This window comes from Suricata suricatta, chromosome 15 (assembly GCF_006229205.1).
Source record: "Suricata suricatta isolate VVHF042 chromosome 15, meerkat_22Aug2017_6uvM2_HiC, whole genome shotgun sequence".
Lineage (NCBI taxonomy): Eukaryota > Metazoa > Chordata > Mammalia > Carnivora > Herpestidae > Suricata > Suricata suricatta.
The window spans coordinates 27,550,378-27,571,804 of NC_043714.1; the positions used below are offsets into that span (position 1 = coordinate 27,550,378).

General features: G+C 44.2%; 1 protein-coding gene and 1 long non-coding RNA gene across 2 annotated transcripts in view; one reads left to right on the plus strand and one right to left on the minus strand.

Moving 5' to 3' along the window:
- The window catches only part of ZNF704 (zinc finger protein 704), a 215,859-nt gene that overhangs the window by 12,261 nt on the left and 182,171 nt on the right, over positions 1-21,427 (minus strand). Inside the window, exons 5-7 of the mRNA XM_029923635.1 lie at positions 10,097-10,197; positions 5,648-5,915; positions 3,332-3,436 (exon numbers count right to left, since the gene is read on the minus strand). Coding sequence (XP_029779495.1) covers positions 3,332-3,436; positions 5,648-5,915; positions 10,097-10,197 — 474 coding nt within the window. The remainder of the gene's footprint in view (positions 1-3,331; positions 3,437-5,647; positions 5,916-10,096; positions 10,198-21,427) is intronic.
- LOC115279108 lies at positions 16,217-16,957 on the plus strand. The gene is made up of 3 exons (XR_003903212.1): positions 16,217-16,392; positions 16,606-16,701; positions 16,920-16,957. It is a non-coding gene; the product is annotated as an uncharacterized LOC115279108 (long non-coding RNA).

Genomic DNA, 21,427 nt, shown 5'->3' on the forward strand with positions numbered 1-21,427 from the left:
GAGAGAGAAAGAGCAGGGGAGGGACAGAGAGAGAGGGAGACAGAGAATCTCCAGCAGGCTCCAAATTGTCAGTGCAGAGCTTGATGTGGGGCTCAAACCCATTAACTATGAGATCACAAGCCAAGCTGAAATCAAGAGTCAGAGGCTCAACCAACTGAACCACCCAGGCACCCTGTACCCAGTTTTTTTTGTAAAGTATTGATAGATAATTTAGCAACATAAAGAACATTTTGAATAGTGAGCCTTCTTTCAAGAGTAAAACAGAGCCTTGGAAAATACCATCCCCTCCCTGTATCTTTATTTAAAAATTTTTTTTATGTTTATTCATTTTTGAAAGAGAGAGAGAATGTGAGTGGGGATTGGGCCGAGAGAGAGAGAAGGAGACATAGAATTTGAAGCAGGCTCCAGGCTCTGAGCTGTTAGCACAGAGCCCGATGTGGGGCTCAAACCCACGAACCATGAGATCACGACCAAAGCCTCAAGTCAGATGCCCAACCTACTGAGTCACACAGGTTCCCCACCCATATCGTTATTTTTAAATATGAATGGCTGCTAAGACAGTCTAAAGGGTTGGCTGAAACATTACACAACCAGATAGATTGAGAATTCTCCCGTGAAAGAATAAATTAGAATCTAAATTAGGATTTGAGTGGGATACCTAGTTAACCTAGCCACTCTATATACTTTCCATCAAAGTTCTTGTCTAGCATATCCTTGGTAACCAATGAAATTAGGGACTTTGAAAAATCTAGGGCTTGGAGATGAGGGTAGAGATAGACACCGTGTTTACAGCAGAGAAGATTTCACTGCTGGAGAACAAACAAATAGAATGTATCCTGGCTGGTATCTTACTGCATAAGACATTTAGGAACTCTGGAGGACGTGTAGCTAGTAAAAAACCACTCGGACTGACTTCTCTATATTTCAGAAGGAGATGATTTAGTTAACAAAGCAAAAGCAAAGACATTCTGTTTTCTGGTCACAGAGCCTGTGGGCTGTTCCACCTACGTGCTACACTTGTTTGCACACCAGAGAGCAGTACGGTGTATACTCTTGAAAATTCTTCTCAAATCAAAGACAGGAATGAACAGGATTCAGAACAGTGGGTTTCTTTTTTTTAATTTTTTTTTTAAATTTATTTTTGAGAGACAGAGAGAGACAGCACGAGCAGGGGAGGGTCAGAATGAGAGGGAGACACAGAATCTGAAGACGGGCTCCAGGTCTAAGCTGTCAGCACAGAGCCCGACGCAGGGCTTGAACCCACGAACCGTGAGATCATGACCTGAGCCAAAGCCGGACGCTTAACCGAGTGAGACACCCACGCGCCCCTACAACAGAGGGGAATTATAATTCCATAATTATAGCTGCCATTCTAGGTTAGAAGACTTGTCTCAAATGTGATATCAAGAACCACTCTGGGTCTTTTTATATCTACCAAAAATAAAATAAAATAAAATAAAGTCCCCCAAAGGACTGATTGCTAACCTCTGACACCCTCTTCAGTAGGTCGCTGTTCTTGCGAGGAGCAAGACTGATACATACACCTTCTCTTCTAATGTCTACAATAAGATCCTTCATTGCTTTCTTGCTCTTTCAGAGTGGCAAACACTTACTACTATTGGGTGAGGCAGGCGACCTTCATAATTACTCCAGACCCTTGACTATTGTCTAAAAGTCAAATTTCAGGAGTATTTTCTGGAATCCACAAATTTCCAAATTGCTGCCAGCAGGATGCTTTTTATTGTTGGCTATTCTCCTAGGGAATTTAATAAATATTCATTGACAGAGCACAGCATAACTGACTGAGCTGCTTTCATTTTTATCAGCCCGGTAGGAGGCCTTAGTATTTTCTGGAAACCTCTGGGAGCTGCCTGGGGTTGACAATAAGAAGCTTTTGTGAGGTCCTTGGGGAGAGGGGTGGAGAGGTGAGAATAAGGTTAATATCTGTTACCATAAGCCACTTTGTGAACCTTATCAGGAGTTATAAACCACTGTGGGCATCAACGATGTGTAGGTCTGTGGATATTCTGTGATAAGCTATAAAAGACCCAATATATTTTTAAATGAATGGCTAGGAATCAAGTTAATTCACAGTGATTTATCAGACAGCCATCATTTAATATATCAGATCAATTCTTATATACTACTAAAACCTGACTGCATAATTTAGTACTCGTTTATTTTCAGAGTGTCCATCAGCATGGATTATTCAAGCTTTGGAAGAAAAATTTTTTTTCAATTTATGTTTTTTTTGCTTCAAAATGGCGTATCCACAAACAATAATTTCAGAGTCATAAGTTTTATAAAGTCACTCATGATTGTACATATTATTAATTACAGGGTCTTTGTTTTTCATTATGTTCAGCATCTGAGTTCAGCTATTGATTCTCTAGAGCCTTTTGGAAACAGACAACTACACCACCAACACAAAAAATCTTGATATGTTTCTGACAACTTGTTGATCAACAGCTGCGAGTCTCTCTTCGTCTTCTAAAATGCCAGTCATCACACATTTTTCACAGGGAAGGTGGGCTGGTCTAGGCCATGAAATACATTGGTGAGGAGTTTACAAATATCAGTTAAGAAATAGAGTACTTCTTGGGAATGCAAATTGGTGCAGACACTCTGGAAAACAGTATGGAGGTCCCTCAAAAAATTAAAAAGAGAACTACCCTAAGACCCAGCAGTTGCACTACTAGCTACTTATCGAAGGGGCACATGCACCCCAAAGTGTATAGCAGTGCTATCAACAATAGCAAAGGTATGGAAAGAGCCCAAATGTCCATCGATGGATGAATTGGGGAAGGAAGATGTAGTGTATATATATTTACAATGGAGTAACACTTGGCAATCAAAAGGAATGAAATCTTGCCATTTGCGACTACATGGATGGAACTAGAGGGTATCATGCTAAGCAAAATTAGTCAGACAAATATCATATGACTTCACTCATATGAGGACATTAAGATACAAAACAGATGAACATAGGGAAGAGAAGCAAAAATAATATAAAAACAGGGAGGGGGACAAAACATAAACTCTTAAATATAGAGAACAAACAGAGGGTTTCTGGAGGGGTTGTGGGGGGATGGGCTAAATGGGTGAGGGGCATTAAGGAATCTACTCCTGAAATCACTGTTGCACTACATGCTTACTAACTTGGATGTAAATTATAAGAAATAAATAACAGAACATTAAAAATTTTAAAAATAAGAAATAGAGTACTTCTGGCATTCTCAGTTTTGCCTTTTTCTTGCATGTTTTGACAATTTGTTCTCCAAACTTATGTTCAGCTTTGACCAGATCTCAGGCTTTTTGTTTTTCTACTTACTGGAATGCCTGTGAAGGTAACTGGAGGAGACTGCCAAGAAATGCTGAAGCTGCTGCCGTTGGGGGTGAACTTGGCCGACCCTGGAATGGTCACGGGGGGCGTGGCCTGTTACACAGAAAACAGAGCATTGTGTTCAAAAAACATTCTTCCTCAGAGTCTTAAGCCATCATTGCCTAGGTAGGGCCTCAAAAACGATTTCAGCTCTATTAATAACTTAGATTAAATATCCAACAAAAGGAGATTACACATAGTCAAAGAGAATAGCCAGAAATCAACTTTTTATGTGTCTTAGCAACCTAAGGACTAAAAAGGAGGTTTCTGATGATTTCTGAAAAGAGATTTTATTATACATACATATATCTATTTTAGGACATATACCCATTTGTGCGAAAAACACCATGCCTCACTATCCAATTGGGAAATAATTTTATACAGTGATGCTGCATGCATAAATTGGTACATTTCGGGAGGGTAATTTTTTAAATTTTTATGAGAATATTTACTGCAGAACTGTGTATTATGCAAAAAACTGGAAACGTAAACGTCCAATAGGGAAGTGGGTCAGTAAATCACAATACATCCGCAGAGCCTGATGGTGTTGAAGAATACTCATTGACATGGGAAAATGTTCATTCTGTATTAAATGGCAAAAACAAAGCACAAGAGAAATGGTGCTACAATAAATTTCTTTTTTAAAAAAATGAGTATACATATACACATAGAACACACGGAAGGAAGAACAAAAAGGGTTAACCAAGGGGCTTTCTTGTTGTTGGGATTAGGGGATGAATTTTCTTTCTTTGCTTGTGTTTCTAATATTTTCTATGCTGAACACTTACAGTGTCTATAAACTGAAAAGTCCCAGTAGTATGAATAAGCGGTTTGGGAAGGACCTTTCAATCACCTACTGCATGTTCCAACTACCAAAACACTCTGAGCTGGTTCAAGCCCATGATTTCCAGCCAGCGTTTCTAAACAGAACACTGACAAACAGGAACAAAGAAATTAATTATTCTCTTTGACCAACATAGCAAGAGTCAGGAATGAAATTTATTGCCTCAACTACTTTAATAATTAGCTCTCTTCCATTGCTCTTGAGTGTGAGTCTACTAAATAAGTGTCTGAAAGCTTCCTCCGAAGGTTTAGTTTTTCTGATTATAAATACAGGCAGTGGCCGTGGGTTGGTAACTGGCACCACTGGAAAATAGTTTGGCAAGACATAGCAAGATCCATAAGCTGTTCATGTTAGATCCTCTGACTCAATAATTAGTCTTCTGGGAATTCAGAAGGGAGAAGAAAAGGTCCTGGACAGAGGTTTCACAGTATAGTTATTAATGATAGTGGAAAAACTGGAGAGACCAAAAAGTATATATCTAACAATAAGAGAACCATTAAGACAGTTTGGTGCTTTGATTTAACCGAATGCTGTTCAGTTACATGGAAAGTGTTTATAAAACAAGGGTAGGAGAACACAATTAACAAATACAGAGAGGAGATTTTTTTTAAATGTTGCATAAAACAGTTGAGAATTATGGAAAAAGTGTTTTCTTAAAAGTTGAATATTCTGAAATGTCATTAAAACAAATCAATGTTTATTATTTTATTTTATTTTTTGATATTTATTTATTTTTGAGAGAGAGAGACAGATGGAGCATAAGCAGAGGAGGGGCAGAGAGAGAGGGAGACACAGAATCTGAAGCAGAATCCAGGTTCTGAGCTGTCAGCACAGAGCATCATGCGGGTCTTGAACCCACAAACCGTGAGATCCTGACCTGAGCTGAAGTCGGACGTTTAACTGACTGAGCCACCCAGGCGCCCCAAGTATTTACATTGCTAACAAGTTTCCAGGTGATGCTGACACTGTTGATTTGGGGAACACCGATAATCACTGCCTTGATCTGTGAGAGTTAGTTACCAATTCAGAAGGCAGGACATGAAAGCCCAGAGCTGGGGCGCAGGGCAATTCTGCCATTGTGACAAAGCTTTTCAACGCTCGCCTTTTCATTTATTTATTTAGTTTTGTTGAACAGATCATGTGCCAAGCACCTTTCTGAGAGCTTTACGATATTAAGAATGTTAATCCTTATGAACAACCTCTAAGGGATTGGCTCTTTAGTCAATATCGGGGAATCCAAGAACCCATAGGGTTCTATTGGTGTGAGATCTGGGCTTTCAAAGAAGAAATAACAAACTCAGCTACTGGGCTCCATGTGGGATGCTGTTTTCCCACCGTGTCACCCTTTCCTCACAGGTCAGAACACTACTGCTTTTGGTCAGGGGTCAAAGTGATGACTCTCACAGTCTTTTGCTAGTCACCTGGTAAGCGTGGTCGGCGTGCACGAGGTAGAGGGTGGTGGGAGCTGAGCGGCTCAAGGGTGTCATCAGTTTCGTCTCGGTTTTGGCACACGGAGCTTCCGTCCGGCTTGAATCTGGGATGGGAAAAGTAGGCGGCGAAGCCAGGGACTGAGAAGGTGAGACCGGGGCCAGGCTGCTCAGTCCATCTGCCACGGAGTCTGTGTTGAGCTTGATCTCAGTGTAGTAGAAATCCTCTTCTCCATCGCTGTAGTCCGAGTCCCCAACACGTCTGGAGTGAAGAAGGCGACAAGATGACACAAACCCCATTTGCTTTCTTGCCTCGAAATCTTGCACATGCTGTTCCCTCTGTCTATAATGCTTTTCCTCTGTCTTGTCTGCCTGGCAAACTCTCACTTATCCTGTAACACTCAACTCAATGGTCCACTTCCAGGGAGGCTTTCTTGATCTCTTAGAACAATTCATTCAATCCATCAATTATTCAACAACAATTTATGGAGAACCTATTATGTCCAGGCACTTTTCCAGGGTGAATATCAAGGTGAACAAAGCACAGGCTATGACCCGACGGGCTTACATTCTAGTGGGAGAGGCAGACAAGCGCCCCACAGGGAAATGCATGTTGCATATATCAGGTAGTGATAAATCCCAGAAAGAAAAATGAAGCAGATTTAGTGTCCTGAGTAGGGTAACTGATGAGGGGAAGGCATTATTTTAAAGAGAGTCTTTGAAGGAAGGCCCTCTGAAAGGTGACATTTGAGCAGGGGCCTGAGTGACAGGAGGGAGAAGCCCTCGCCGGAATGCATGGGGAGATCACGCCTTGAAGAGCAGCACGCGGCCCTGGGGTGGGCAGGGGTCAGTGGCCTCCACAAAGCGCAGCGAGGCCAGCAGCTGGTGCTCCGGGCATGGGGGACAGTGAACAAGGCAGGGGCAAGGTCACACAGGGCTTCGTAGCCCACGGAATGGCTCTGCATTTTATTCTCAGTGTGACAGAAGCCGGCTGGCTGGGGGGCGGGGGGGAAGGTTGTGAGGGGAGGTTTAAAACGATCAATCTAGTTGGGGCACCTGGGTGGCTCAGTCCCTTAAACATCCGATTTCACCTCAGGTCGTGATCTCACGGTTGGTGAGTTTGAGTATGAGGCCACTTAGTGAGTTTGAGGCCACTTGGTGAGGTCCACTTAGGGCTCTCCGATAGAGAGCCCGCTTTGGATCCTCGGTCTCCCTTTCTCTCTCTCTTTCTCTTTCTGCTCCTCCCCTGCTCACTCTCTCCCCCTCCCCAAGTTATAAATAAACATTAAAAAAAAAAAGGATCACTTAGGCTAATGTCTGGAGAATAGTGGACAGAGGGCAAGAGCAGGAGGCCAGAGAGAGCTGTTGTCACTAATAATCCAGACGAGCTTTGCAGTGTCTGGAGACCGGGCAGTGATGGAAGTGACCAGAAGTAAATTTGGTTTGTACTTTGAAGGTCAGGAATCAGGACTCAACTCCTAACTGCTAGATCCTCTATGTTCCCTCTGAAGTGTATTTATTCTGTTTAATTCACTTTATTTAATTATTTGACACATTTCTGTACTTTTTGTAAAACCCTCGTCACTTCCCTAACACGGTGATTTCGTTCTCCACGCGTATCGACATATCTGGTATAGCGTAGTGCCCATCACTGTTGAAGGGATGAAGCTGATGTGGTAGCACAGTGATTGTGAGCACGAATCTTGGAGTCAGGTTTCCTGGGTTCAAATCCTGATACCCTGTAGCTGTCGTGGGATTCGGGCAGCCTCCATGGCCCAGTGCTTCAGGCTCTTTACTGATAAAGTGGGGACAATCATAGTGCCTGCTTATGAGGAGGATTAAGCAAATAAATATACAGGGCGCTAAGTGCTTATTAAATTAAAATTCAGCTGATGTTAGAAGGCTTCAATTTTGCGATCAGCCAGAAAAGTATCTTCTTGGTGCTTTCAAAGGTCTCCCTGAGACACGAGAAATTGTACTCTTCCACAGAAAGTTTTGAGTAAAATAAAATAAAATAACTGTCCATAACCTTTGCCAATTTCTAAAGAAGTAGTGCACACCCAGCAACCTGGCTTTGTAGGACGCCCTCTGCTTACCTCCCTTCCACGGAAATCCCCAAATTTCCGGAACATATCCACCAGCAGTAGATCACTGACTTGGAATCAACTCTTACCCCCACTTACCAGCCCTATACAGAACGTCAAATAAAAATCTGCCCCTCGCCTCGGCCTCTCTGCTTGGTCAAATCAGCGGCTTCCCTCAGCCTTGCCCCATTTCCCCCGAGCTCCCAGGCTGAGGCACGTGGGGAGGTGTTTTTGTGCTTTAGCAGGTCGGGCAGGACTTGGCTTTCTGACAAGCATACCATTGAAGACCCCAGAGAGTGGGCCCAAGAATGTGTGCCTGTGCTATTCCTGTCCCCACTTCCTTTCCAGTAAAGGGCAGGCCAAGTTGTACTGGCTGCCGAGTGCTACTAATAGACACACGGGCCTGGGGGAAATCGTGTGTCCCACGGGGGGATAAATCAGGATCAGCCCCTGGTGTGCAAGCACAGAGTGAGGTTTAAGGGAAAAACACCGTACCTCTTCGACTCCTGGTGTGCGTTGTGGCAATATCAGAAGCAATATATGTTTTGGGGGTGCTGTGGTAGGCTCCCCTCCCTCCCTGCCGGCCAACATTATTTAATCATCTCTTCTATCATCCTACATCCTAACTGAGCTCCTGGATTAAGGCGAAGGTGATTTCCCTCTCTCAGGTCAGGAGAGAGCTCGGGCTCAGGCTTCACAGACACAGACTGGTCCTGGAGCCCTGCTAACCCAGGCCCTTCCCGTGCAGCAGCTGGTGCGGTGGTGAATCCTAATTCACCAAAGCAATTTTAGGAGCACAGAGTAAAAAGGGAATCCTAGGGAAGCAAATACAGTGGCTGCATTTTGGATTTTACCCACCACGAGAGCAGCCCTGGGAGCTCAACGAGAAATCGTGAGATGCCACTCACAGTCTATAAATACATATATGTGGCGTGTGCTTCTGCGAGGTTCATGGATTGAATTGGATTCATTTTTCTGGGCAGATGGACTTTAAAGCGAATACCCTAGCTCCTGATTATAGCTTCGGGAAGTTTTTTCCTAAACCTTTAAATAACTCTGAGCTATTTACATTAGGAGTTGTCCTGACAATGTGGTTTGAGGGGGGACACTGCAGGATTTCCTTCCCTGGAGACTTTAGCAACAGGAAGGAGGGCCTTCTGTCCTGCAGTGTTTTGGTCTGGTCTTTCCTGGAGGGCGAAGCTAGCCCCTCTGGTGGGGGGAGCAGAAGCCGGGCCTTGCGGTGTCACACACGCGGTGCTGGGTGACCTACGCGCTGAGCCCTGGAAGGGCCTGGCCCCGTCCCCAGACAGCGGCACTAGGGGGAGTGTGCTAGATCCCCGCTTCTCTCCAAGGTCGTTGAAGGAGCCCACCTGCACAGAGCAGCACAATCACCTTAGGACCCATTCTGTTTTCTTTTTATACCACTGTTTTTTATGAATGATGCATTTCCTAAATTTATCCCTCGTTGGGCAGAGCGAGTCTAGGGTTTAATTCTCAGCACTCGTCTTGTTTAAAGGATTTCTTTGTTCAAGCACCTGGAGACTTGGTCATGCATTTTGATTCGCGTTGGGCACAATGACTATGACTTACAGCCTCCCAAGGTCCCTTCTAAGTCTGAGGTCCTTGAGCAGGAGAGACTCAGGACAAGACTGCTGAATGTCCACTGCTCCTCTGGTGTGGCCCCTGATCACTGTTGGAAACTCTGTGTTCTCTTTCCTTAGAAAGGTTTTTATGTAACACAAAGAAATGCATAGATTGTACAAATAAGGGGTTTATTTGAGCAACAGAAAATGACGGAGCCAAGCCACAGCGCATCATGAGAACAGAAACCACAGTGCTGACCGAGACAGTGGTTCTTAATCCCTTTTTAGGAGATGCATATATATGCTTTTGAGGCTCAAAGTCACCAATACTCTCCGTTGGGGAAAAAATGCACGTTTAATTTGGCAGTTTCAGGGGGTCCAGAGAACCTACCCTACCCTAATGGTTTATATTTCATAAATCACTCTCCAGTACATTTTATTTTTTTGACCCTTACCCATGACCTTGCTGGGCTGATATTACTATTAGCCTCATTTTCAGAGGGAACTGAGGCTCCGAGCAGTGACTTGCCCAACGTCACTTAGTAAGTAAACCAGGGAGGCTCTGCAAGTTTAAACCCGTGTGCTCTCCACCGGGCCACCTTGGCCTCTATTACCCGAGGGGCCCTCTCCACAGTGATTAGAAGACCGAGCAAGCTGGGTCTACTCCTGTGTTCAGAACCTCTGAGGCACAGTGTGGCACACAGTTTCTGGGCGCAGGGGGCCTTAGACTGAGCTCCTGGAGACTACATCAAGCTCTGAAGGGAGGGGTGTCTCACCCAAGATGAATGGTCCGTATGTGTTTCTGGATGCCTGCTGCTGTGCTCAGCACTTTCCCACAGTTTTTCCAGAGGCATTTGAACATCACCTTCATAGAATTCTGTAAACAGGAGAGTTATATTAAAATGTAAACTAGCCCCTCAGTGTTTTCTTTCTGTCATCCCAACAACTCCCCTCCATTAGAAAAGCAGTAACTCCCCATCACCTTTACTCTAACTCACCACCCCATTCTAGGAACCGCCACGCCCCCCAAGCTGGTGGGGATCCTGGTGACCTGAGACAGTTTTCTGCGTCCTTCACAGATCCCAAGCTCCCCCGAATATTTAGTTCAGCTTCATTAAGGTGGTCACAGTGGTGTTAATGACTGTACCTGACATCAACTGAGCACTTACCATGTGCTAAGTGCTGTCTTTTAAAAAGAGTATCTCATTTAATCATAAGAGATGGATAATCTTATAACCACCATTTTATAGATTCACAGAGAACTTCAGTGAATTGTGCCCAGTCAATAAGCCAGCTTCTAGCGAAGCTGGGAACCCAGGGAGTTCAGCTCCAGGAACTGCCCTTACCACCAGGGACACAGGGCCACCTTCTCTTACAAGGGTCTCAGCATTTTCTCAAGAGAGTCCGGCATGGTGATTGAGAACACTGATTTTGGATCTACTCTCTCAAGTCCTTAGTTTCCTTCTTTATCAAGTAGGAAAAATAGTACCTGTCTCATAGGGTTCTTAAGGGATTAAATGAGGTCATGAAAGTGAATCATTTAGCACAACCGCAACAGGAGTAACTATTCAACCAATGGCAGTTGTTATGGTGTTATTATGATTATGCTTCCTGAAATGAATCTGACAGGAAATTAATTTTCTCCTGAGAGGGCCCTTGTCATTGGGATGCTGCTGCTTTGCTGATTATTCCCATGGCCATGGTGACAGTCACTTCTGTGTGCTCATTGAGCCCCATTTCCCCTTCCTCCTGGGCACACACACAGCTAGACCGCATTTCCCAGCCTCCCCTGCAGTCAGGAGGGGTCATGTGACTGAATCAGGACTAATGGTAGGTGGGTAGAAGTGATGTATCTTCCTCTAAGATTTGTTCCTAAAGTACTTCCCAGGGCCCACCTGGGCAGCTGACTAGATGCAGAGGACAGCTGGGCACTGAGGGGACAGCAGAACCACTTGATCAGGGCTTAAACTTCTCTTTGCTATGAACACTTTGGGCAATCTCATTAAACCTAGGACCTCATCTGAAAGTAGCGTTTTTTTAAAAACACTTATAATAAAACACATAGAAAGAAAAGTATATTGAAATACAGTTACTAAAATATTAAAAATATTTTGTGATATGGTACTCTATGTGCTCTTTACTTAACATAGTAAATAACAAGATCTTGAAGTGAGTCTAGTAACTACCATAATTTCAAGGTAGTGTTAAGCCTAAATAATATTTCATGATATCCCCTAAAATTACTAAAGGATATGAAAAGATCTATGATTTCTATTGGTAGTAAAGTCACAGGGGGCACTAATACTGTGGTTTGATGCCATCAATCTTTTTTTTGATGCCATCAATCATAATCGAAGGAAATGGTAAATTATAGTTAAGGGGTTAATGACAATCAAGATACACTTTCCCCCACTCCAAGTTCACAGATCCCCTGAATTCTGCCCGCCCTCTCGCACCTGGAGACTCCAAGAACCCCTGTATTAGGAGGAAGGAGCCCGGGCCCCTAGAGGCCTGTGTGGAGCAGAGTCACTCCCTTCACCACTCCCACTGACCTGACCTGACTGGATTGTGACACACAAAATAAACAAATATGGTGTTAAGCCACTGAAGTTTGGAAATCGGTTGTTACATCAGGAAGCCTATCCTTACCAGTAAACACAGTAGTGGTGATACGTGCCCTAAACTGATGAAGTTGAGTCGCCTTGTTATGAGTCCAGTAAGATTTCTGTCATCAAGTCCTTGTGGGGCCCACCAGTACGTGCCCTGTTCCATGGAGCAGTCATTTACACATTTAGAAGATGACCCATTCAGGTATTACTGATGGGATTAGTACCCTGATCCAGACAGCCACCCTCACGGGAGACTTTTTGTTTCCCAATTGAAAAGACGCTTGGAAACTTCCAGAACTGAGGAGTCTTCTGTGTGTTGGGGAATGGCCGCTTTCTGCATGGAAACCGCAGCGGCACATGGCTGCAGTCTGCTAGAGCAGATTAGCCACAGCCAGAGGAGCCCGCTCTTCCTGTGGGTGTTGTGAGCCCAGGCAGGCTCCGCCTAGGTGGCTGGCAGTCATGGCACAGCAAGCTAGCCATTCCTGTCTCAGCACCCAGGCTTCACATAGAAGTGGAAGGGGGTGCTCGCCAGGTAGTGGGCAGGGCTGAGGCATGCAGGAGCTAAAGCTACAGGAGCTGAAGAGGGGTGTGCAGGAAGCTGAGAAGCAAACACATACTTAGGAGACTTCAGTTATTTTTTAAAAGTTTGTCTGTTTATTTATTTTGAGAGAGAGTACATGCATGAGTGAGCAGGGGAGTGGCAGAGAGAGAGAGAGAGAGAGAATCCCAAGCAGGCTCTGCACTGACACCAACGAGCACTGACATCGGTGTGGGGCTCGAACTCACAAACTGTGAGATCATGACCTGATCCACAATCAAGAGTGGACGCTAAACTGACTAAGCCACCCAGGTGCCCCTAAAAGGGAAGGTATTAAAGGTGACTTCTAGGGGCACCTGGGTGGCTCAGTCGGTTGAGCATCCGACTTCGGCTCAGGTCATGATCACACGGTTTGTGGGTTCGAGTCCAGCATCAGGCTCTGTGCTGACAGCTAGCTCAGAGCTTGGAGCCTGTCTTCACATTCTGTGTCTCCCTCTCTCTCTGATCCTTCCCTGCTCGTGCTCTCTTTCTGTCTCTCAAAAATAAATAAAAAACATTAAAAAAATAAAGGTGACTTCTATAGCTAGGCAAGTTCTGTGTTGAATATGTTAATTTAGAGATACCTACTATAGATCAAGAAAAGGTGGCAAGTAGGACACTGGACATATGAGCATGGAACTTAGGGAAAGTCAGGGCTAGAGATAGAAATTTGGAGTCAGGAGCCAAAGGATCACTTAAAACTTAGGTCTGGATGAGATCATTGAGTCAACAATGAAGGTAGAGATAATTAGAAGGTCCAGGACTCTTCAGCATCCAGTATTTCTTATTGGAGATAGAGCAGGAACAGTGAGAGAGAGAGAGAGAGAGAGAGCGAGAGAGAGAGAGAGAGAAAGAGAATCAAGACAGTGTGGTGTTACTACACAGTTAGAAGGCTGTTGAAGAAGGAAGACGTGGCCATCTGTGTTGAACCAGGACTGGGACGAGTCCTATGAGTTCCATACATGGTGGCTGTCAGTGGCCCAGACAAGAGCAGGTCTCACAGAGCAGCGGGATGGAAGTCACACTGCTATGGTTGGAGAATAAGTGGGATTTAAAGAAGTGGAGAGAGGGGCACCTGGGTGGCTCAGCTGATTGAGCGTCGACTCTTGACTTCAGCTCAGGTCACTATGGCTGGGTTGTGGGATCAAGCCCTGCAGTGGGCTCCACACCGAGTGTGGTGCCTGCTTAATATTGTCTCTCTCTGCCCCTCTCTCCTACTCATGTTTTCTCTAAAATAAAAACAAACTTGAAAACAATAAAGAAGTGGAGAGAATAAGTGCCGTCCTTTTCAAGAAGGGTGGCTGTTTTGTGAGCAGTAAAGGGAGAGCTTGTAAAGACCAGCCATACTAACTTGAGGTTTTATGCGGATGGGCTCAGTTGCAAAGAAGAAGAGACGGACGATGTAGTTGAGATGTGGGGAAACTACAGGGCGAGGTCCTGCAGAAGAGGGGGGACTCGGCACTCGCACCCCCGCACAGGGGAAGGGTTGCTCTGAAAAGAACGACCAAGTGATGGACGTAGATTCAGTTAGTTTGCCAATTAAAAAAAAAGGCATTCCGGTCTTAATGCTTCTAATTTATCAGTGAGGTAAGAAGTGAGGTCAAATCTAAGGGCAAAGCGGGGAGGTTGTGCGAGAGCAGAGGAGGCTGAAATGGTCGCTTTAGAGACTGGGAAAGGGCCAGGCGAGGCAGGTGATATTATTTTCATAATCATGGGGGGCGGGGAGGTGGACAGGGAGAGCAAGAATCAAAGAGTTAGGAAACTTATTCAGTGTCCGTTGATGGTTCCTACCCATTGGTCAGTTAGGTAAATATCATAATTAATATAACAGTATTACACAACTTACAGAACCAAATTCCTTTTACATCTTAGGATTTTTTTTTAAGGGTTCAAATTGCTGATTGTTTTAGGAATTGACTATCACACTGGTATTTTTGTGCCATAACAAGTATTATTTATAAGATTGCTGTTCCTAGTCCTTGCAGTAATATGTCAAATACTTTTATTTTTTTTTTTCAGAGAGAGAGGGAGCATGAACAGGGGAGAGGGGCAGAGGGAGAGAGAGAGAATCCAAAGCAGGCTCCACACCCAGCACGGATCCCAACACGGGGCTCAATCCCATGGTCCTGGGATCGTGAACTAAGTCAAAATCAAGAGTTGGATGCTCAACCAACTGAGCCACCCAGGTGCCCCAAACACTTTTTTAAAAATTGGTAAGTAGCAAAGCTTAGGATTAATTGTAGAAAAATAAATATCATTGGTATAACTCCTTTCCTTAGTTAGGAGAAAAACAGTTGATACAGAGCTATAAAATCCAAAACTAACAATAAAGCTGACCAATATCCCCTCTAAACTCCTCAGAATTAGGATAACTACCAATTGCAATTGTTTTGAGTATCATCTCCTCAATTACACTCTCACCTTTTGGGTCCCGCTAAGGGTTTGACAGAAATCTGTTGCCCAAAGAAAATGAGAAAATGGATATGAAAAATATCAACTTTGCTTCCTCCTTGCTTTTTTCTTTTGCTGGGTTTCTAAGAGACACGGGGATAGGCCAAATGGTGTTTATCACAGTAAGCTCTCTGAGGGTAGGAGCCCCACACTCTACTCCTGTGCCTAGCGTAACTTATTAGTATTAATAATACTCATTAGCAAATTAGTATTTGCTGTGCCAAATCTTGGGGAAGTTGCATTTTGGGGCCCACAGCAATGAGCCATATTTGAGACATCTTAATTTACTTAAGCATTTTGGAAGTTACTTAGTAAATAATCTATGTTCAAAGAATGTCTGTCAAAAAGATTGTTATTCTGTGGAATTCCAGAAGATCTCCCAGTGTTATTACCACTTGCTGGTCTTACTTGGTTGTAAATGAACTTCTTAGCATAGGCCCATAGCAGGCATGGTGCTTACTGAATTATAGATGGTTTTCTCTATACCCAGCACTTTTTTCTTCTAACCTTACACCCCCTGCACTGCTAGGTACTCGAGGAAGGTCTAGGTTCACCAGAAGGAAACAGAAAATGTGCAGCAGGAAAAAACGATGGTCTAACTTATGATGATTTGGGTCATTAGCATAAGCAATTGGGAGGACTTTATGCAGTATTACACTCCAGAAGCACAGAGAAAGCTCCTGCTGATTTGCAAGGTGGTTACAAATGCAAATTCAGAAACATAATTACATTTAGCAGGGAGACCTTTAACTGGGTTTGGGGAGGGGGCACCCCCAACTCTTTCACAGAGGGGAAGTTCTGCTTTCTCCTCTACCTCTTCTTTTTGGCATTTCCTTTGAATAACATTTTTCATTCATTATCCCATTTTATCCCAACCTGCCAGAATTCTGCCCTCATAATTTACCCATGCACAGATATTTGTTATTTTTAAATTTAAGAGGAAAACAGATGAAAATATCTATTATTTTGACCCAGTTCAACTTTTAGGGGCTCTATCCTAAGAAAGTCATTTGAAATGTCTGCAAAGATGTGTATGAAGATCCTCAAAGCACTTATTTTTAGACTAGTAATAAATCAGAAATAATCTCAAGGTTGCTGAGGGGATTATCAGCTAATTGGTTACATTAGTTCCACCCAACTGAATATTAAGGAGTCTTAAAAATGACGTTGTAAGAAAAACTTCCTTGATGTAAAAACAAGCTCCCAGTGTAATAAGGGAAGTTCTGATACTTCTTTGTCCCTATAGGCCAGACCTCTCTCCCTCCTCCACCCTGCCCTGTGCCTGGAGGCTCACCTTCATCAGTGGGTCCACTGGCCCACCGGGTTCTGGACGAGTTTGGCTGATGTGAGGACTGACAGGAGGTGGAGGGCAAGAGAGGAAATTGAAAGGCAACAGGGTATGGATTCTCTCAACTTCCTGTCTGCCTGGCCACAGGTGGGCAGTGGCTCCATTTCTTCTCCAAAAACTAACACTTGTGTTGGTATTTTCAGAGTGTTGATAACCGGTATTTTCAGAGTGTTGATAACCTCCTGGGCTCTAGAAACCTCTCTGGTTATTTGCCTATTCGGGCTTGGGGTGGTAATGTGGTTAGCTTTTGGGGCACCTTCTTCTGATGTCCCCTAACCCTGTCTACACCTTTGTCAATAGCTTCCTCATTAAACTCTTCTCAGTCACTCCACTTGAGCACCCAAGCTGTTGCCTGCCAGAACACTGACTGATCCAGGGGACAAGCAGGTTATAAACGTATGCGAACATTATATTTTTTTGGGGAGAGGATGTGTCATGCAAATAAAAATGTATTACTGCATGGTGGAAATATTAGAGAGGGGTATCTTATTTTTACATGAATTTGCAAATTACCCTACTTGTAATCTATTTGTAAAAATTATCCTACTTTTAATTTTAAAGTTATTTATTTATATTAAACATTAAAACTTTTTAAATGTTTATTTATATTTTAGAGAGAGAGACACAGAATGTGAGCAGGGGAGGGTCAGAGAGAGAGGGAGACACAGAATCTGAAGCAGGCTCCAGGCTCTGAGCTGTCAGCACAAAGCTTGATGCAGGGCTCAAACCTACGAACTCTGAGATCATGATCTGAGCTGAAGTTGGCCACTTAACAAACTGAGCCACCCAGGTGCCCCCAAAAGTTGTTTATTTAAAAATGGAAGTCACCCTATCACACTTGCTTGAAGAATTTGGGAGAATAAAAGTATATTAAAATGATTATCTCAACTCGAATGACTCAAGTGGCTTCTTTCTATGTATGTGAAGGATGTTCTTGTGTCAAACCATGAGTCCCCTCCAACAGCGGTTAAGTACTTTTCAAAGTCCCCTAACGACATCCAATGGAAACAAATCTTTTGTCTACAAACAGATGACTCACTGTTACATTAAAAGAAAAAAACAAGCCACGGGAGGAGGAGAACAGGAGAAAACAGCTAAGTCAACATGGCCCAGGTTGCCACATGGGTCCTAGCTCTCCCGAGGAGGCCAAACAAAGCAAAGTTGCTGGGGAAGTCACAGCGGCCAAGTCTGAACGTGCCCATCTGCGCTTCAGCCCCGGCTGCCCCTCGCAGCTCTACCAGAAAGACGTTCACAGAGCTGGGGGTCCAAGGGAGACGAAGCTACCCTTGGTTGGGACCACACTAAGGTCTTCCATACAGCTGCCTAATTTCACGCTCACAACCCCGGGGGAGTCAACCTCCCGGCGGTTGCAAGCAGACTCCTGGGACCTCATACATGGCCAGCTTGAGCCCCCCAGCAGCTCCCAGGCACGGTCTCCAGAATAACCTGCCTTTGGCACAAGGGGCGACGATGGCTTGGAGACTGTGTCCTGGAGACGCTTCACCTTTGCAGCAGTTTCCAGACTATCTTGGACACCAGCCACTTGGGGGTTACGGGTTGAGATCTTTGGCCAAGACTGTCCCCCATCTTTTCTCTGTTTGCCCTTCCCATGGCAAGGCTCAACCCTGGTTTTGAATTGTTTCCTATCTGGAATACATGGAATGGCTTCTCTTTTCCTGAAAAAAAAAATGCAGACTGGTTCACAGGACTGACAGATGACTGCTGAAGGTCACCTTCCGTTCCAAGAGTGGAAACCTGGCTGAGTTTTGAAGTGTTATATTACACACCTCGGGAGAAGTCCAATTAAAGCTATGTTCCAGAAGATACATGAACATTACTGTCCACTTAACACACAGTAGCCTGGGGTTAATACCAAGTTGCTTTTTCTGAAGCAACTGTGAAGGTCCTTGGGTATGTTTCATATGGTGACTGAGCTGTCTGTGGATGTGTTCGTGTGTATTACGCATGTGTGTGTGTGTTGGGGGTGGATGTTCATACATCTAAACCTCCTCAGAGAGAACTGGAGTCCTTGAGGGAAGGGGAAGGTCCAATTATTCTGCATATCCGAGTGTGGGAGGCGCACACACTGCTTGGCAGAGGCTCCAATTGCTCTTTGAGGACTAAGAGGTCCACTCAGACCCTCAGTAGCTTCCAAAAGATTCACTAACTGCCTAGAAGCTGGTAAGAGTTCCAGATCTTTCCTTTATTGGGAAAACAGCCTCATATGTATCACATCAACTTCGGGGCTTTATTTCTTTATTCGTAAGACAGGAGGACTGAGCGAGGAATCTGAGGTGTGTGAGGTTACTGTAAAGTGATGGGTGATTTAAATGTATACCAAACGTGGATCAAACATCTCCCAACGGTAGGCACTGCTTACAGATGCTGTGATGGTAATAAAACTGCTATGAACTGCAAGTCTACAAGTCTTTTTGTAGATATATGTTTTCTTATCTCTTAGGTAAATACTGAGGAGTGGAATTGCTGGGTCATATGGTAAGCGTCAATTTTAACTTTATAAGAAACTGCCAAACTGTTTTACAAAGTGGTTGCACCATTTTACATTCCCACCAGAGATGAATGAGAGTTCTTGTTGCCAACATGTGGGATTTTGTACACTAAAAAGCACACACTGTAGGATTCCATTTACTGGAAAGTCTGCAATGTGCAAAATGGACCTACAGTGACAGAAGTCGGGGAAGTAACTGGCTGTCTGTTTTTGCAGGTGTTTTGAGGGGCATCTGAGTTCAGAGGGGACTGAGGAGTGCTGGCCCTGATTACAGTGGGGGTTACCCAGGTGGAGAAATTAGTAAAAACTCACTGCACTATATATTTAAAATGGGCTCATTTTATTGAGTGGCAATTATACCGAAATATAGTTGATTTCAAATGATTCCTAGAACAAGGTCAAGAACATTCCTGAGTTAATAAAAATCCCTACTCATTATCTGTTTTCTCAATCAGTGCCTTCTAAAAGTGCATCGGGGGGTGATGGTCATAGAGAGGGGCACTTGTGGGGAAGAGCACTGGGTGTTATATGGAAACCAATTTGTAATAAACTATATAAAACAAAAGTGCATCTCATCCTTAAGAGAATCTGTACCTTTCTGGATGTGCTCAAGTGGTCCTGTGACTTGGAAAGGTTGGGCTAGGTGATTTCTGAAGTCCTTCGAGGTCCAATATTCCAGATCTTCTGTACTGCTTGGTAGATTATTCTGAGGTCCTTTCACTAAGGCGTCTAGATCTCACTCTTTGAGTCCTGATCCTCCCTGTGGCCAATCAGCTCCCCTGATCTGGTTGGCAATGTTGTGTCATTACCATGAAATCCGTACAGTGTGACCCCGAGCTGCTTTTCTTAGCACCACCCTCCCCAGCAGTTCTAACAGATGGGTCTATTTCTGGAGCAGCGGTTCTTCTTGCAGAAGGCACTCTCTGCTCAGAATTAGTGGGCTAGGAATTAAGTCAGTGCAGAGACTGGCAACAGTTTATGCGTGAGGGCTTCGCGGGTTTGTTTTCTTTTCAGAGCAGTCATTCACAATTTAAAGTGACTCACTGCTTTTTTGGTTCTGAAAGACCGAAAATGCAGAGTGGAGCAAGTGATTAATTCATTGTTTACTACTGCACAACTATTGCTAGAGCACCTTATGATCACTCAGCACTTTTTCTCCTCTGACTTGGGATTCTCCCTAGCCCACGGGGAAGACGGTTTGTGGTCAAGACACTTGTAAAATCAACGAGAATAATGAAGGCTGGAATGCAGTGATGGTCTTTGAGTTGCTGCTGATGTTCTGAAATGCGGAGTCCTGAGTCGATTTTCTTGTAAGGCTCCTGATTTCTGCCGCTGTCGTTGGTGCCCTCAGCCCTGACCTGAACGCAGGCTGGCCTCTTCCATGAGCCCTAAATAAGTGCAAGGTGGCTGAAGTGGCTGAGGGATCCAGGGTGGTGAGCTGCAGCAATACTAATACAGTCAATGTGGGACAGGATGGGGAATGGAAGTGAGCACCCCCTTTCCTCCACATCCATGCGTCTCAAATTTCTCTTCAATCAGTTATCAAATGGGTAGAAAGGAAAGCAAAGTATTAGCAGCCATCATTTATTGTTCATATAATCCTCAGAACAACCTCATCAGTGGGGTGCTATCATTATGCATAGTTTACAAACGAGGAAACCGTGGCTTAGAGAAGTCAAATGCTTTGCTCAATACATAAGTATTGAGCTGGGTGCTAATTCCAGAGCCTGAACTGTTTTATCCTGCTCAAGGATGGACGAACTTAGAATCTGACAGAATTAGGGAACTGACATGGAGAAAAGCATACTCATAAGTAGTTATCAGCACTTTTTGATTTCCTAGAGGTCTTGTGGGATTGATGGTGGACTATAGAAATTGTTTTCTCCCAGGCCCCCAGAGTGTCTCTGTAATAAGGGTCACTGCATCACCTTGTGGTGGTGACCAGAACTGCACGTTCTGTAAAGTCTGGGTCCTGGCTTTTCTCTGAGCATGGAAGAAAGGTCTGTTCCTCTGAAATCCCAGAGAAAAAATTCTGCTAGCACTGGGCTTGAGGTAGTTGGCTGGCTGATCTCCAGAGCCAGGAAAAAGGAGTCTTTCATTTCGGTTTCTCCCATTTCCAGTACCTTGGCTAACGGTCCTCTTAAGAGCGATGGGTACTTGATTCAGGAAGTAGCGGGCTGCGGCAAACAGCCTGGAGTTCTGTTTGCTGCCCTCAGATTTCTTTCTGGACCCTCTGCAGCCCAGTCCCACCTTGCCAAATAATGTTGGCTGCAGCTGCATCTGATTACTTTCTTTCCATGTTATTCTCCTCTGTGGGCAGAGGGAAATGTGGATTCCTCCCAGAATTTCATCTTTGCTATTTCAGCTAGGCTGATCTTACCTCTGCCACATTACAAGCTACAGGACTTTGGGCAATTCATATAACCTTAATGAGCCTCTTCTGCAAAATGGGGATATGACTATGCCAAGAAATTTTGTGATGACTAAATGAAATGCTGCATTTAAAAGCATGTTGTATTTTTTTAAATAGTTTATTGTCAAATTGGTTTCCATATAACACCCAGTGCTTCTCCCCACAAGTGCCCCCCTCCATGACCATCACCCCTTTCCCCC